At 41.3% G+C, this 13,971-nt stretch overlaps 3 protein-coding genes across 3 annotated transcripts; 1 reads left to right on the top strand and 2 right to left on the bottom strand.

Annotated features, from left to right (window-relative positions):
* The first annotated feature begins 868 nt into the window (after nucleotides 1-868).
* LOC140769839 (RNA polymerase II transcriptional coactivator KELP-like) lies at nucleotides 869-3,696 on the top strand. Its single transcript, XM_073110722.1, has 3 exons — nucleotides 869-1,326; nucleotides 1,413-1,518; nucleotides 3,379-3,696. The coding sequence occupies exons 1-3, from the start codon at nucleotides 976-978 to the stop codon at nucleotides 3,468-3,470; spliced, it is 549 nt and encodes a 182-aa protein (XP_072966823.1). The 5' UTR covers nucleotides 869-975; the 3' UTR covers nucleotides 3,471-3,696.
* Nucleotides 3,697-4,873: 1,177 nt separating this feature from the next.
* On the bottom strand, nucleotides 4,874-6,903 carry LOC140769831 (transcription factor MTB1-like). The gene has a single exon (XM_073110710.1). The coding sequence runs from the start codon at nucleotides 6,712-6,714 to the stop codon at nucleotides 5,191-5,193; it is 1,524 nt and encodes a 507-aa protein (XP_072966811.1). The 5' UTR covers nucleotides 6,715-6,903; the 3' UTR covers nucleotides 4,874-5,190.
* Nucleotides 6,904-9,684: 2,781 nt separating this feature from the next.
* LOC140769836 (DCD domain-containing protein NRP-B-like) lies at nucleotides 9,685-13,323 on the bottom strand. Its single transcript, XM_073110720.1, has 5 exons — nucleotides 12,568-13,323; nucleotides 11,933-12,033; nucleotides 11,726-11,809; nucleotides 10,249-10,359; nucleotides 9,685-10,154 (listed from the first exon to the last, which is right to left on the bottom strand). Exons 1-5 carry the CDS (start codon nucleotides 13,223-13,225, stop codon nucleotides 10,113-10,115), a joined length of 996 nt encoding a protein of 331 aa, XP_072966821.1. The 5' UTR covers nucleotides 13,226-13,323; the 3' UTR covers nucleotides 9,685-10,112.
* Between the last annotated feature and the right edge of the window lie 648 nt (nucleotides 13,324-13,971).

Raw genomic sequence — 13,971 nt, 5'->3', positions numbered from 1 at the left:
AAAAGGATGATACCACGACGCCAGATGGAGGCCCGCATGCTTTTATCAGGGGGGGCCCATTTAGCCCAGTCAAGTCAACCTGGGCCGAGAGCACATCACATCACACATCACACATCACCGTGGGGTACAAAATACATGCCCACATGTATGCATGTATTTCTATACGGTGTACCTACGTGGCGATTGGCTAAATATTGGAAAAGAGGTGGAACCCGACCAATGGAATTGGCTCGCTCTACGTCTTTAGAGATTGATGTGTATTCATTCATTCATTCATTCCTGTTCTGTGTGTTCCAAAGTTGTTCTGTTATAATTTCATAATAAGCTCTTCTGTGTGTTCCCGTTTGATCCAGATATAAAGAAGACCTATTCTAATGTGGTTTGGACGTGTAATAAACTTAAAATACCTATATTAAATCAATTTTAAAAAAATTATTATAGTTCTAGTCAGGATACTACGAGCCATAAATGTTGGAAAGCTTGACACCCCTTAACTGTAAGACTTAGACGTGACCACTATTTAGACCCATATCTACTGTTATGAGTTATGAGCCTTATCACATAATCCGTGTAATTTTTCCTTTTTCAAAACCACAAGGAAATTTATTTATTATTATTATGAAAATAAAGTTATTTTTTTAAAAAATAATTATAATTATTATTTTTATGTTCGCTCGTACTTTAAAATAAATATTATTATAATTATATAAAGTATGTTAATATGACAGATATTAAGAATAAATTAGTAATTAATTTAGTATATATTATAAGATATAATTTTAATAAATAATATTTATATTATATGCAGAAGATATTATAGTTTAATTGTCATTACAAAGTCATATTCCGAACTAAGTAGTGCAACTTCTGTACAAAGTATAGAAAAAGGAGAACAAAATAAGTAAAAGCAGTCGCGACGCCCTCGACTTCTCTCAAATTTGGATACTGAATCTAGGGAAAGAGGAAGGCCTGGAAATGGATACGGAGATGCAGAGAAGGATCGAGGCGACGGTGGTGGAGATCCTTAAAGAGGCGGACATGGAGGCGGCGACCGAGTACAAGGTCCGCACCATGGCGGCCGAGAAGCTCGGCATCGACCTCTCCCTCCCCGAACGCAAGCGCTTCGTGCGCGGCGTCGTCGAGTCCTTCCTCCTCTCCAGGACCAATGAAGAAGTCGAACGACGAGAGGAACAGCCGCAAGGAAACGAAAGGGAGGAAGAGGAGAAAGAGGAGGAAGAAGAGGAAGAGGAAGAGGAGGAGAACACCAAAGGGGGCCGCGGGCGGAAGAAGGAGTACGATGACGATGGCGATCTTATCATCTGCCGTGTCAGTGACGGATTCCGACCTTTAAAACCCTAGTTTAGTTTGGTAATTTTAGGGTTTTAGGTTTTTCATCGTTTCTGTTGTTGCAGCTGTCGAATAAGAGGAGGGTGACCCTTCAAGAGTTCAGGGGGAAGATGCTGGTCTCGATTCGGGAGTTCTACGAGAAGGACGGCAAGCAATTGCCTTCCTCTAAGGGTAATCCCTGTTTGATCTCTAACTTTTCACGTATCGTTTGTTTTGCATTGTTGGGTTGCATCTGATTCCGAATTGCTGATCCCTTTACTGTTCAGACGACCTTAGATATTCTGGTCCTTTGGACATGTATTTCTTGTCATATGGTTTTCTGGGATATTGTTTTGGGGATATACAATAGCTAATTCCAGATACAATGCCATTTTGGCTTCCCATTCTCTTATTGGATATGCTAGTCCTTTACCCCTTTTGATTACAAAGATTCTTCAAAACTTGTGATAGTCTGAGATTGCTATAGTAGAAATCGTGCCCCCGACTGAAACTTGATAAGAAATCCACCAAAGAAATTGGCTTATTACATTGCTTAAGCAGTTGATAGGTAGGTGAGCAGAATTGTTATCAATCCAAATCCAGATGTTCAGTTCTAGCTGCTTCTTATAGTTTGGGCAATACCACAACCCAAGGACTAAGATTATCTAAATTGTAATATCTGATCTCCAGAATACTATCCAACATTGTTGTCTCTCTCCCTGTGACCTGTCTGAGCAGTGAGCACTAACAAATGGGAAATTTTATTTGGAGCTATGAGGCACATGCGTGCTAAATTCTGGACTTGGAGTTGCAATGAGAGTATGAAAAAGGTTATCAGTTGTCACTCTTCCTAGAAGTGACAAGGAAGCAGTGGACATATATTCGCATTTGATCAGTTACCAGAGGAGAACTGTGAGGTTTGGTGCTCAGAGTATGTTCAAAGGTACACAGTAGGAATGAGAACTACTGAAACCTAGCAGGAAGCTGTATGAAAGTACTGCATAAATTTCTAGTGATAGATTACATAGTAAAGGGTGTCACCAGAAGGATTGGAGATCATGTATCGTGGTAGTAATAAGTGTCAACAGAAGGATTGAGTAATGCCGAAAGAGCAAATCAATAAAGGTTTGATTGCCTTCTGAGTATATTTTCACAACAAGTAGATAATTAGCTTACTGGAAGCCAGTCCTTTTTGTGAGATTACTGTCAAATTTTACCCCTTCTTTTTTTTCTCTCAGCTTTTCTACTCTTATAATTTTTGCCTTTGATTTTTTTTTTCTATTCATCTTAAACCATAAAAATGGCGGCTGAAATATATCTATGCAGTCCTCTTCTGGTAGAAATGCTTAGATTTTAATGCCGCATCAGCAGATATTTCCCTCTTCTTCCTCCTCAACATGACAAACCCAGGTTCAGGATTCTAGTCTTGCATTTCTAGCCCTTTGATATTGGTTGCTGCATGGGTGCACTTTCCTTCACTGAGAATCTTGTTGATTTGTAACCTTCTTTCATTTAATCTTGAACTACTTTTATCCTGTCCTGCTCATCTGCTAAATCCTTGTTTGCCAGTAATCTTTACATACTGTTGAAATATACTTGACCTCCATGGAGATTAACGTATCCGTTTGTTTTTGGGTCAAGTTTTGTTTGATTCTTGCTGTGTAAAGATGCGCATTATTATAATCAATCATACTCATTGCAGTAGTTTTTTCGGTTTCTTATTGTTTTTTCATGCCTATGTTTTTATATTTCAAGATGAAACCGGATTATTTAATTTGCAGTTGCTGAATTCTTGTTTTGGTGAATCCAGTGGAATGGCAATGCTGGTTCTTGCTGTAGCTCTTTTGAAGAAGAGCTATATCTTATTCATTTGCAAGCAATGTTGGGCTTTGGACTTCTTTGGCATTCTCTTGTCCTAATTTGAGTTGCAGTTGCCTGTTCACAATGTTTTTGCACCTTTCATCATCATGATGCCATACCTTACACTTGTCTTAATTTCTCCTTTTTTCTTCTAATTTTCCTTATTTTGTGTGACTTGGCGTCCACCTGCAGGGATAAGTCTGACAGTTGATCAGTGGGAGGCCTTTCGGGATGCTGTCCCCGCAATAGAAGACGCAATTAAGAAACTAGAAGGATCAGACTAAGTAGTGTTACTTGGGCACATTTTGAAAGCTTCTTCTTGTGGAGAAGTTTTTATAGCACGTTCCAGATTGGTTGATATTTTTGTATCAAGAGCTAGCTACTTATATGATGGCCTTGCTGGAGTTTTTGTAGATATACATACATCTTGCTCTGTTCTTTTCCACCCATAGAATTGTAAACACTTACAACTAATGAACTGCCTTATCTTTATGTTGGGCAATTGAGTTATCGAAATGTTGGCAGAATTGACCTGACCTGAAAGACAAGTTGTAATCTGTTACAATCGATTGTGAAATCTTTTGGGCGTACGTGATTGTGAATTTCTGACTGATCTTCCTAGGAAGATATTCCATCTGGACGACATCGGAGTGTCAATTGCTGCTCTCCTGCGGTTGAGCAAATGTGAAAGGTAACAAAATGGTCTAGTGTATACAGTTGACTTTTTTTTGAGGATATTGTCTTTTATTGGTCCTAGTATTGAGCTTGCCGCTATGTTTGAACTTAATGTGGTCATCATAGAATCGATGATGAGATTTGCTACTTTTGTCAAAATAGGGCGCTTTTGGTCTTGGTCGTGAAAGGAATGTGGTAAAAAGATTGATTTAAACATTCTCAGTTGCTGTAGAAAGTGAACGATGTATATAGATTGTACTCTCTATGCTTAACAAAGTTCAACTTGACATTCCTAGCTGTCCATCTGCCAGATGTACTTTGTATATAGCCTCTTGATTGATATAGAAATTTAGCAGGAATCTTTCTTCTCTGAAAAACTAACGGATGGAGATGTGCCTCAATTATTTATTAATTATTTTATTATATGCTTGCGTGCTTGGAGGATCAAGAGTTGGATAAGTTGAAGGCCACGGGTGCTTTCATTTCGTTCAATAATTAATTCTCCGCATTCATGTCATGTGAATTAATTGCATGTCTGAATCTATGTGAGGTGGCAGGACTTGAAGTCAAGGCAAACTACACAAAAGTCCACAAAGACTGGAAGAAATCATGTGCAGATGCCTTAAAATGCCTCAGGATAGAGAAGCAGCTGAAACCTTCGTGACAAAGAAACAACAACAGCAAAATAATTTTTTTTAAAAAAAAAAAGAAAAAAGAAAAAATTCTAGTCGTTTTCCACACGTAATTACTATGGCAATTTCCCCCTATGCGACCAGAAATTTCCTCCCACTTGCTCATGGATCGGACTGCCATTTAACACCTCCTGCTACTCATAACTTCGGTTGCAAGGATAACATGAAATTGGTACAAGCAATCAACTTTTTCTGCTATGCATCAACACAGCTCACCATTTGTAGAAGAAAGCACGGAATAATTAATCAATCGATCGTTGAAACAAACTTTACACTAGAAACTTTTAAGGTAATAACCCAGCATTAAGGGAGCTGATAGAGGACTGCGAATATTGCTATTCGATAGAAGAGTTTCTCCCGTCAATTTGGTCATCGGATACCTTGAACGGAAGATTAAAATAAAATAAAATAAAAAAAGAAACAGGGGGGGGGGGGGGAACAAAAATCCTTAATTCCTCACGTTGAGTAAAGATCAGACTTGAGGATAAGACTTTTAGCATAGAGATTTTATGATAATTTTTAGAACTATCATCATGAAGAAAGAAAGAAAGAAAGAACGAAAAACTCACAACTAGTGCTGCTGAAAATTTTCCATCTCTAACCTCTTCAGCTACTTGACCTATACCTCCTCAGTTGATCATTGGGACGTGCTCATCTCTCGGGAGATTGCGGCGAGCAGCGTCTCTCTCGACAACTGCTCGCATCCCATCATAGACTTGACAACAAATGTTTGTAAGACTGTGCCATTGCTCGCCGAGACCTTGGAATCCACCACATTGATTTGTGAGTCCTTGAAAGCCTTTAGAACGTTGAATAGAGGGTGGGTGTCCAATGGAGTATTAACTCGAACGACCACCTCGTCGTCTCGCATGGCTTGCACATGGATTTCGGGGCACTGCGGCAGCCGCCTCTTGCGATCCACCATCGCAGATTCCGGCACCCACTGCTTCCTTTCTGATTCCATCTCCTTGATCTTGTTCTGTAGCTCTTCGATGTAAGTAATGGCGTCTCCGAGAAGGGACGCCTTGTCCATCTTCGAGATGTGCGGCACCACCGCCCTGAGGGCGTAGAACCTTTGGTTGAGCTTCTCCCTCCTCTGCCGCTCCGCTTCGACGTGGTTGAGGGGCTCCTCCCGCCCATTGGCGGGCTTCCGGCCCCTCTTCCTCGGTTTCCGCTCCTCCACCACTGCAACCGGCTTCTCTTCCTTGCGCTGTTGTGGCTCCAACTGCTCTGCGTCCATTCTACCAATGGGAGTTACAGTGAAATCTATGTGCCTAGGTGGTGCTGGTGCTGGAGCTGGTTTTTGAGGTTTCGGAGGCTCCAACTGGTTAATTCGAGGCTTCTCATTGACCAATTCGTCACCAAACTTATGTTGGAGAGTATTCGGGTTGTGGGTATGATTCCAATTCACACCCTTCCAAGTGTTCGACGGAATGCCAATGCTAAATTCCTTCCCAAAAATCTTTGCGCACGCGCCGTGGGAGAAGACGGATCTGATCATCTGCAGAGATTCCAAACCCTCGACTACCCGATCAACCGATCCCAATTCGAGAACCCCGTGCTCCAACGGCACGAGCACGACCGTGCGCAAGCCGGCGGAGCTCGCAAGGTAAGCCCGGACGCAGAACTCCGACGTCGCGGCCTCCGAGACCCAGATGTGCTTCCCGGAAACCAACGCTTTCCCAGGAGCACCCAACCCTTTGGGGAATGAGAAGTACATGGAGGCCAAGAAGTACATCTCAGCATCCGTGACGCGGTCGAGCCGCAAAGCGTAGTTCTCCTCGTCGGCGCCGCCGTAGAGCAGGTGGAGCTTCTGAAGGACCCTCTTCCTCATCCTCTGGTGGACTTCGTCGTCGCCATCATCAAACTCGTCGCCGTCGAGAGGCTCGCGGCAGTGGCCATCTCCCCACCCGAGGACGACGTCGCCCGACTTGGACCGCGAGATCTGCCAAAAGATGGCGTAGGTCCAGGAAAGGCCCGGCCTTTCCACTAGGTCCTGGAGTTTGGTCTGAAGGTCGGCGTCGTCTCCGGCGGCGACGAGGCCTTCGGACGACACGTGGCGGTTGGAGAGGTAGTCAAAGGCGCGGGGTCCGAGGACGGCCACCGCCATGGCTCGCTCCTCCTCCGACCAGAACTCGTCTAGACCAATCGAAGTCCTCATCCCTATAGAAACGGGACTCAAAGCTCTCCCATTTCCCAAAATTTTATACGCAAACGAACGGGATCAAAGTTTGGCACAATTAGTTACGAGAATTTTGGTGTAGGGTTGAGGGGAGGGAGGAGAGAGGAAACCTCGTGGTTTTGTTATCAAGTACGGATTGAGACGAGGGGGATCCAACGAACCCTAAGGGGGCCTAAGGCCTGAGGGGTTGGTGGAGGAAGTCGGCCACGATTTGGTGCCATAAACGCGTGTTCGAGTACGACTACGCGTACGGGTCCACCTGAGCTCACGAGAGGATCGAGATTCGAGATAGGGAGGGAGGGAGGGAGGGAGTGAGTCAAATAGAATGGGCTTTGGGGTTTTGGGCTTTGGGCTTTTGGAAGCAAGTAGGACTTTCGCTGTCTTCGACTCCTATTTGGTGTGTGTTAGTACGGGATTTATGTTCCGGGACCGGGGGGCTATAAGGCTATTGCTTATTGCTATTGGGCATTGGCATCAAAGTTTGAAGCCAAAACAAGGACAATGGACACAGACTACAGTCGAAATGTTGTACCACGTTTCTCTTTTTCCTAGTTCATGCACCACCACACCATTATTGATTTTCTGAAAGGTATGTATGTAACTTATGTCACTTTGCTTTTGTGGCTAACGTGTGACAACATTATTAGTATGTGAGAGAATAAATGATAAGAAAATGCAAGTTACACTACTTACTTTTTCAGTCCAATTTAGTACAATTAATTAAATGTTTGCTTTAATGTTCGTCTCCCACGATTCGGCCACAATTGTCTCTCTTAAGTTAGATATCTAATCTTGTTGATCTTTAATTAATTCTTACCTTCCTACGCACGTGAATGGGTAGTTCGCATTTATTTCTTCCCTTCCGGCTCCCGCTCCCACTAAAAGGGAGACAATCGACTTCTTATTCAACGCCACACGAGAATAGCTTCTTCCTTAATATACAAATGTCTTCCGTATACATGACTTGCTATTCTTTTTTATCCTCAAATTAATCCTAAACTGTAACGTACATGCTAGCTCTACAAATTGAAGCTTTATCCATGTCACATTAGATACCCTATCAATCGATATATTAACGTTTATGGTCTAAGGTCGTGTCATAATTATAATGTATAAAGGAAGAATCTGTTTAGATATTTCATTGGCATTCGGTTTGGTCCAGAGCAGTCTTGTAATGGGAGAGGAGGAACGTGGATGAGACCGCCTCCATTTAATGGAAGACAGTGGAATAATTAATAATCCTACTACTCTCCCAATCGATTAATAAATATTTAAGGGTCTGTAGTCTTCCCTATTCACGTTTTCGACTTATATCCTGCAGAGCAGGAATCAATGCTCACGCCTTCCACGCGCCATGCGTGAGCTGTGAGCACTACTAATTGAGACTGATGGATGGATGGATGGATGGATGAATGTCTTGGAATTGTTTTCAACTGTTCAGCTATATACACCACGAGACACGTGATCACACCTCGAAGATTTCGAGATCAAATTTTAGTTGACCTATCTAAGTAAGCATTTTAATGGCAGGATACTTGATTTTCCTCTGATTTATTTTTTTTAATGATAAAAAAAATTTCTCAACTTGTACGCATGCCATGCACTCATATTAATTAAGTAACGGACGACTTAAAATTCCAACTCTCGATCACATGTGCCCTTGAGCTGTTTGGGGGAAAAGTAACTGTAGAAAGAGATATAGATGGATCCATTAGTAGTAGTGTTGTGTTGGTGAGAGAGAGAAAGAGAGAGAGAGATGTCACAATGTCACCTCCAAAATCTCCCCCAAAAAAGGAAGCTGTTTCAATTTAGTTATGTCGCGGGCGTGCGTGATCCCTGGGCCTGGGCCTGGGGCACCAACACTAGTCGATCAGTAGTGTGCTAGTGCTACGTTACGTTAAGTTACGTACCAAAAAAGGCAAAAAGGCAAAGGCAAAGGCAAAAATGAAGGCCACATCCCACTTGGGGTTTCATTTCGTAAGGTTAATTCGACAAAATGATTTCTTCGTGTGTGTTTCTTCAACGTGCTAAACTGACACCACACCCGGCGTCCCAATGTCCAATTCGTATATATGAAGGACGTACGGCTAACACTCCAACCTTAATTTCTCATTGCTTAATTTGGTTAACGAGATTACTTTTTTACAATGAACTGTTGTTTCTTTTTTTCTTTCTTTCTTTCTGTTTAGCAACGTTAAATATATCTTTGCTTGTCTCATTACTATATATATATATATATACACACTTTTTTTGGGGGGGGGGAGGGGGGTCTTGCTTTCCACGCAGATATATATATACACACTTTTTTTTGGGGGGGGGGGGGGGGGGGGGGGGGGCGAGGGGGGTCTTGTTTTCTCTTTTCTATCACATATGGCGTGTTCAAAGATCTTAATCATAGAGTGAGAAATGGCCCCCCTAGCTATGGAATCAGGACGGAGAAAGATTGGGAAACGTGGCAGAGAAGAAAAGGAAAGGAGGACAACACGAAGGAGAAGGACAAACCACTTTGGTTGGGAAACTGTTCCAAAACGAGGGGCTGGGGTTAGGTATGGTTTGGTTAGTTAAGGTTTCAATGTTTCATAAAACATTCTCAAGATGAATCTTCCTTTACTTGTCCAGTTGTGATTTGACGGCAAATCTAATTCCGTTTAGGCGAATCCGACATCTTCTCGTGATCTTGTAATAAAGTTGGACCCAACGTTTTATGCTCACAGGGCTTGAAGCACCTTGGGCTTTAATTTAATCAACTGCTTCGACTACTGGCGGGCCTTTTTGGCCCATAAATTTAGTAATGCTATACAATCATTCTTCGTCCGGATAATATATAGCCACATCAGATGGAGAAAATTTAAAAATAAAATAAATGTTTGTAGAATATTTTGTTAAATAAGCATAATAGCTTTACTCTATTTTAATATTAGCTGCACAACAAAGGACCAAGAATCGAAATTCAACTAACTCTGTTTGGTGAATTCGTGGCACTTGATACTTTCATTCAAATACAAATACATACGACTCGGTAAGAAAACCGAGTTATCCGAGTTCCATCATAATTTAAGGCTAAGTAAACTACCCCCCGGGCCCCCCGCTTATACAAATAATATATATATATATATATAGCAAAGTAAGTAAAGTAGCACCTCAAAAACTGATGCACGCACAGGTCACCAACATTAGGGTTCTGCAACATTGTACCACCCAGTCAAACCCAACCCAACCCAACCCAACTCAACTGGTAAAGAAAAAGAAAGAACCCAACTTATTCAACACTACTGTGAAGAATATATACACGTATATTCTCTCTCCCTATGTAATCTTGATGACAATTAAGTAGTTCTGCAGCTAATTAAGTATCCAACTCCAACTATGCCCCCTTCTCAAGCATTGTTTTCTGCGAATATATCTAGAAGTGCTAGAGCCTGCAGATAGAAATTAAACATCCTCCATTAGCTATGAAGGTTTCTTAGTAAAAGATTCCAACTCCAAATGGACAGGAAGTGTTCAGCTATATACCTCAGGAACGTTGAGCTCCAGTCGGAACTTTGGGCCATCATAGTGATGAAGAATGGGGCGGAAAGCATCCTCCTCTAAAGGATCACAGATCTTTCTGGTCACCACTCTCACCTAATCAAGGATAATAATAAAAGCAGATGAAATAAGCAAGAGTGACTGATGGTAATCTGAACCAATATTTATGTAACGTGCAAGCCAATAAATTTAAGGTAATATGCATGGTTGTTGCAAGTCCCCATCAAAAAGATAAGAAAACGGAGTAATTAATCCACCATCAAGTGGTGGAAGTTGGAGGTACTGGTTGACTTGTCATAAACAAGGACAATCATCTCAACCAACCATACTTAATACAAGGCCTTTCAACTAGGTAACTCTGGCCGCTGGGCGCCTCCAAATTAATTTCAACTAATGCCAAAAGAGCATCTCAATTGACACATTTTCAGAGCCGGTGCACTGTCTATTAGTGAATAATAATTTAATATTTTGGAACACCTATCAATTATTATTTAATTTAAAATTAAAAGCAATCCGCCAAAAGCAACTAAAATATTCCTCTATGAATCAGGCGAAAACTTAAACTATGCACATACGTAAAATTAAAATAAGGTAAAGCCAAAAGAGAGAGAACAATTGATGATAATTTGCTGCGAAGAAAGATAGGTAGGAAAGACCATTCCGAATAATTTAATTTTTTTTTAAAATAAGTAAATATTAGATCTATTTTGAAAATCTTGACAAGACATTATCAATAGTAATATTTTTTTTATTAAAACTTAATTAGTAAAACTAAATATATACTAAGACTATAAAATTAGTAAATAAAAAAAATGATATAGATCAAATCTAAAAAAATGTATATATTTGAAGGGTAATTTTTTATTTTAAAAAGTACAACAGTAATTTAGAGGTGGGATAACAAAAAAAAAATAGAGGTGGGCTGTAAAAGTCCCTCTAAAACTCCAAATTTAGAGCAATATAATTTGGAGCCCCATTAAAGCAGACCGAGCTCTAAATTTAGATATTTGAATCCCCTTTGGAGCTCTAAATAAAAACCTACTACCCAAGGGAAATTAGAAGGTAGTGTATACATGCTTCACACCAGGACAAGAAATCCACAGAGAGCTACATTAAAAGTAACGACGAAAGACTTCATCCAACAACCGCACATAAAAACAAATAATAATGTCGACGATGCTGATGATAACTATAAACAAATCCTACACGGGTATGATCCAGAAGGTCTTTGAGGTTGCGTATGAACATTTTCAAAGTTAGGAACACCAGTAAATTTTGCCAACAAATTAATCAGCAAGTCATGGTCTTAAAACTCAAGTTGGCCAAAGAACTACCAAAACTTCGACCAAGTTACTCTGATAAGCTAAGCATATTCAAATAGGCCAAGAAATATTGGACAAGTTCAACAATATGACAGCCAAACCTGAAGAACAAAATAAAAATTATGTGAAGGGATTCATACCTGAGATGGGAAACGGGACTCGCCAGGGCATTTCTTGTCCTCCCAAGCTGTTGGATCGATGTTGGTTCCTCCAAAGCTAGCTGCCTGCACACCAAGATGACATCAAACATTTATTTCATTTCAAAGTAAATTATCTCAGCAAAGACCACAGATATTTTTGGAAACTAGATCTATAAGAAATGATCAGAAATAGGATGCATGTCATACCTCAAAAATTCCATGGAGCTGATGTGTAGAGTAATTGTAGAGGAAAAGGGGCAATCCAGGCGTTATTGCTCGGACAGAATCCCTGTATCTTGGCGGCAGACCTAACATCAATTAAAGATAAAAATAAATTAAAAAGATCAGTACTCACTATATACATCGACGGTGTCAACGAGTAGCAGCTGTAATTATATGGGCATAATCCTTAAATCTAGTATTGTTTTCAGTAGCAACTCTTCAAATTTCATCAGTGAAAAAAAGAAGAAGAGAAAATCATATCCTTATCCCTAAAGTTGTTTTCGGGCCAGAATTCCACAGTTAAGAACAAGAAAGAAGAAACTTTTGAGCAGAGAAAAGATAAATTTTAGCTAAATCCTTAACTCTGTTTTAGAGTAGAAATGATTGTACTGCAAATAAAATAAAAAGCAAGGCTATCTGATTTGTATTCAAATGACTTCAACACTCAATCCATATTCCTCCTATTAGATCCCACTAATTCTTATCTCTACCTTAACTATACCCTACCAAAAGAATATAGAGAAAATCTCAACAGTGTGGTACGTAAAGCCCACAAAATGAATTAAAGAAAATATCTAGTTTCAATAAAAGAGAAGCTGCAGAGAGAAATGAAGACATACCAAATAACTGCCTTTTAAGATTCTCCTCCATGGTGTCGTTGTTACATACAAAGATGTAACCCCCCACCATTTCATTCCTCGGCAGGGCCTCCGATGGCGGCAGCGTCTTAAACCTCTTATCTACTGCCGCGTTGTTATTATCATTACTGTTATTCTTGTTGCTGCTACTGGTATTCTTCTTCTTCCCGCTTCCATCGTTGTTATTTCCGTTGCTGTACTTCTTACTATTCCCATAGGCAGGCTTGTTGATCGCCTTGTTGAAGTAATTTTTGATCTCTCCATTACCATCGATAGTATTAATATTGTTGTTGTTGAAGTTGTTGTTGTTGTTGTTGTTGTTAAAATAATTCCCATTCTTTATTCCGCCACCGACACCGATATTCTTGGAATTGGTGTTATACCTGTCGGCGTTGTTGCTGGTGCCGAAGGCGAGCTTCTGAGGCCCGAATCCGGTCTTCAACCCGAAGCCGGCGCCGAGATCAGAAATCGGAGCGGAGATTGGGTTCTCATAGTTGCGGCGCTCCTCGTTCTTTTTGACTGAAGAGTCGCTCCAGATGCTATCTCCGATAGAGAGGTTGGAGAAGTTGGTGGTCTGAAGACGGAGCTGATCGCTGAACTGCCAGAAAGATGATTGCTCCTTATTGTAGATTCCCTCCATTTCTTCCTCTCGTGAAGATTTCAGACTCTCTCTCTCTCTGTTACTGTCTATGTAGATGATGTATGTCGAATAAGATGGAGAGGTGGGGGGGTATATAACTGCCGAGGTGAGGAAATGGCCGAGAAGGTGCACAAGAGAGAAAGCGCGTGCAGATGTCAAGGGAGGGTAGGAACGCGTCGTAACCGGAGACCATAATGGAGGAGAAAACGACGGCCGGATAAATGAATAATTATTAGGTATAAAAGAGAGTGAGGAATAGTGCGGATTAGAGAGAAAAAATAAAAGTGATTACTTCGTGGGGAGGGAAGTGGGCGAGGTGGACCGGGGGGGAGGGGGTTGTTTCTAGAAGGTTGGTTCTACTTGACTCGGGATGGATTCCATCACTGTGGGACCACTTGGAGGTGTGTTGGACACTTGGCTTACACGTGTCCGGTTCGGCTTGATGGACGGAGCAAAGGCGCTCGTTATATTTTGGTTTGGGTGGGGGTGGGCCCAGTGGGGGAGTGCTGTTGGTTGGTCCGTGTCACGGGAGGTGGAGTGGGTCCCATTAGACGTGTATCTAGCAACTGCAGCGTCTGGACTTGTCCGGTAGTGAAGAGATGGGCTTCATGTTCTGATGATATATATTCAAAAGCGGGACACGTTGCGTTGGGCCACCTAACCATGAGACTGGTCTCCAATCGCGTGGGCTTGGTATAGTGTTCTTCTCGATGATAGTGTACCAAAAGGACGACGCATTAGATTTA

Source organism: Typha angustifolia, chromosome 11, assembly GCF_048772165.1.
Source record: "Typha angustifolia cultivar Huaian chromosome 11, ASM4877216v1, whole genome shotgun sequence".
NCBI lineage: Eukaryota > Viridiplantae > Streptophyta > Magnoliopsida > Poales > Typhaceae > Typha > Typha angustifolia.
This window is presented reverse-complemented; position numbering and strand designations above follow the sequence as displayed.

Coding starts and splice junctions, on each gene's coding strand:
- LOC140769839 (XM_073110722.1), top strand. CDS start 976: ATGGATACGGAGATGCAGAGAAGGATCGAGGCGACGGTGGTGGAGATC. Junction 1,327..1,412: donor GCGATCTTATCATCTGCCGT/GTCAGTGACGGA, acceptor CTGTTGTTGCAG/CTGTCGAATAAGAGGAGGGT. Junction 1,519..3,378: donor GCAATTGCCTTCCTCTAAGG/GTAATCCCTGTT, acceptor GTCCACCTGCAG/GGATAAGTCTGACAGTTGAT.
- LOC140769831 (XM_073110710.1), bottom strand. CDS start 6,714: ATGAGGACTTCGATTGGTCTAGACGAGTTCTGGTCGGAGGAGGAGCGA.
- LOC140769836 (XM_073110720.1), bottom strand. CDS start 13,225: ATGGAGGGAATCTACAATAAGGAGCAATCATCTTTCTGGCAGTTCAGC. Junction 12,034..12,567: donor TCTTAAAAGGCAGTTATTTG/GTATGTCTTCAT, acceptor AATTGATGTTAG/GTCTGCCGCCAAGATACAGG. Junction 10,360..11,725: donor AGTCCCGTTTCCCATCTCAG/GTATGAATCCCT, acceptor ATCCTTGATTAG/GTGAGAGTGGTGACCAGAAA.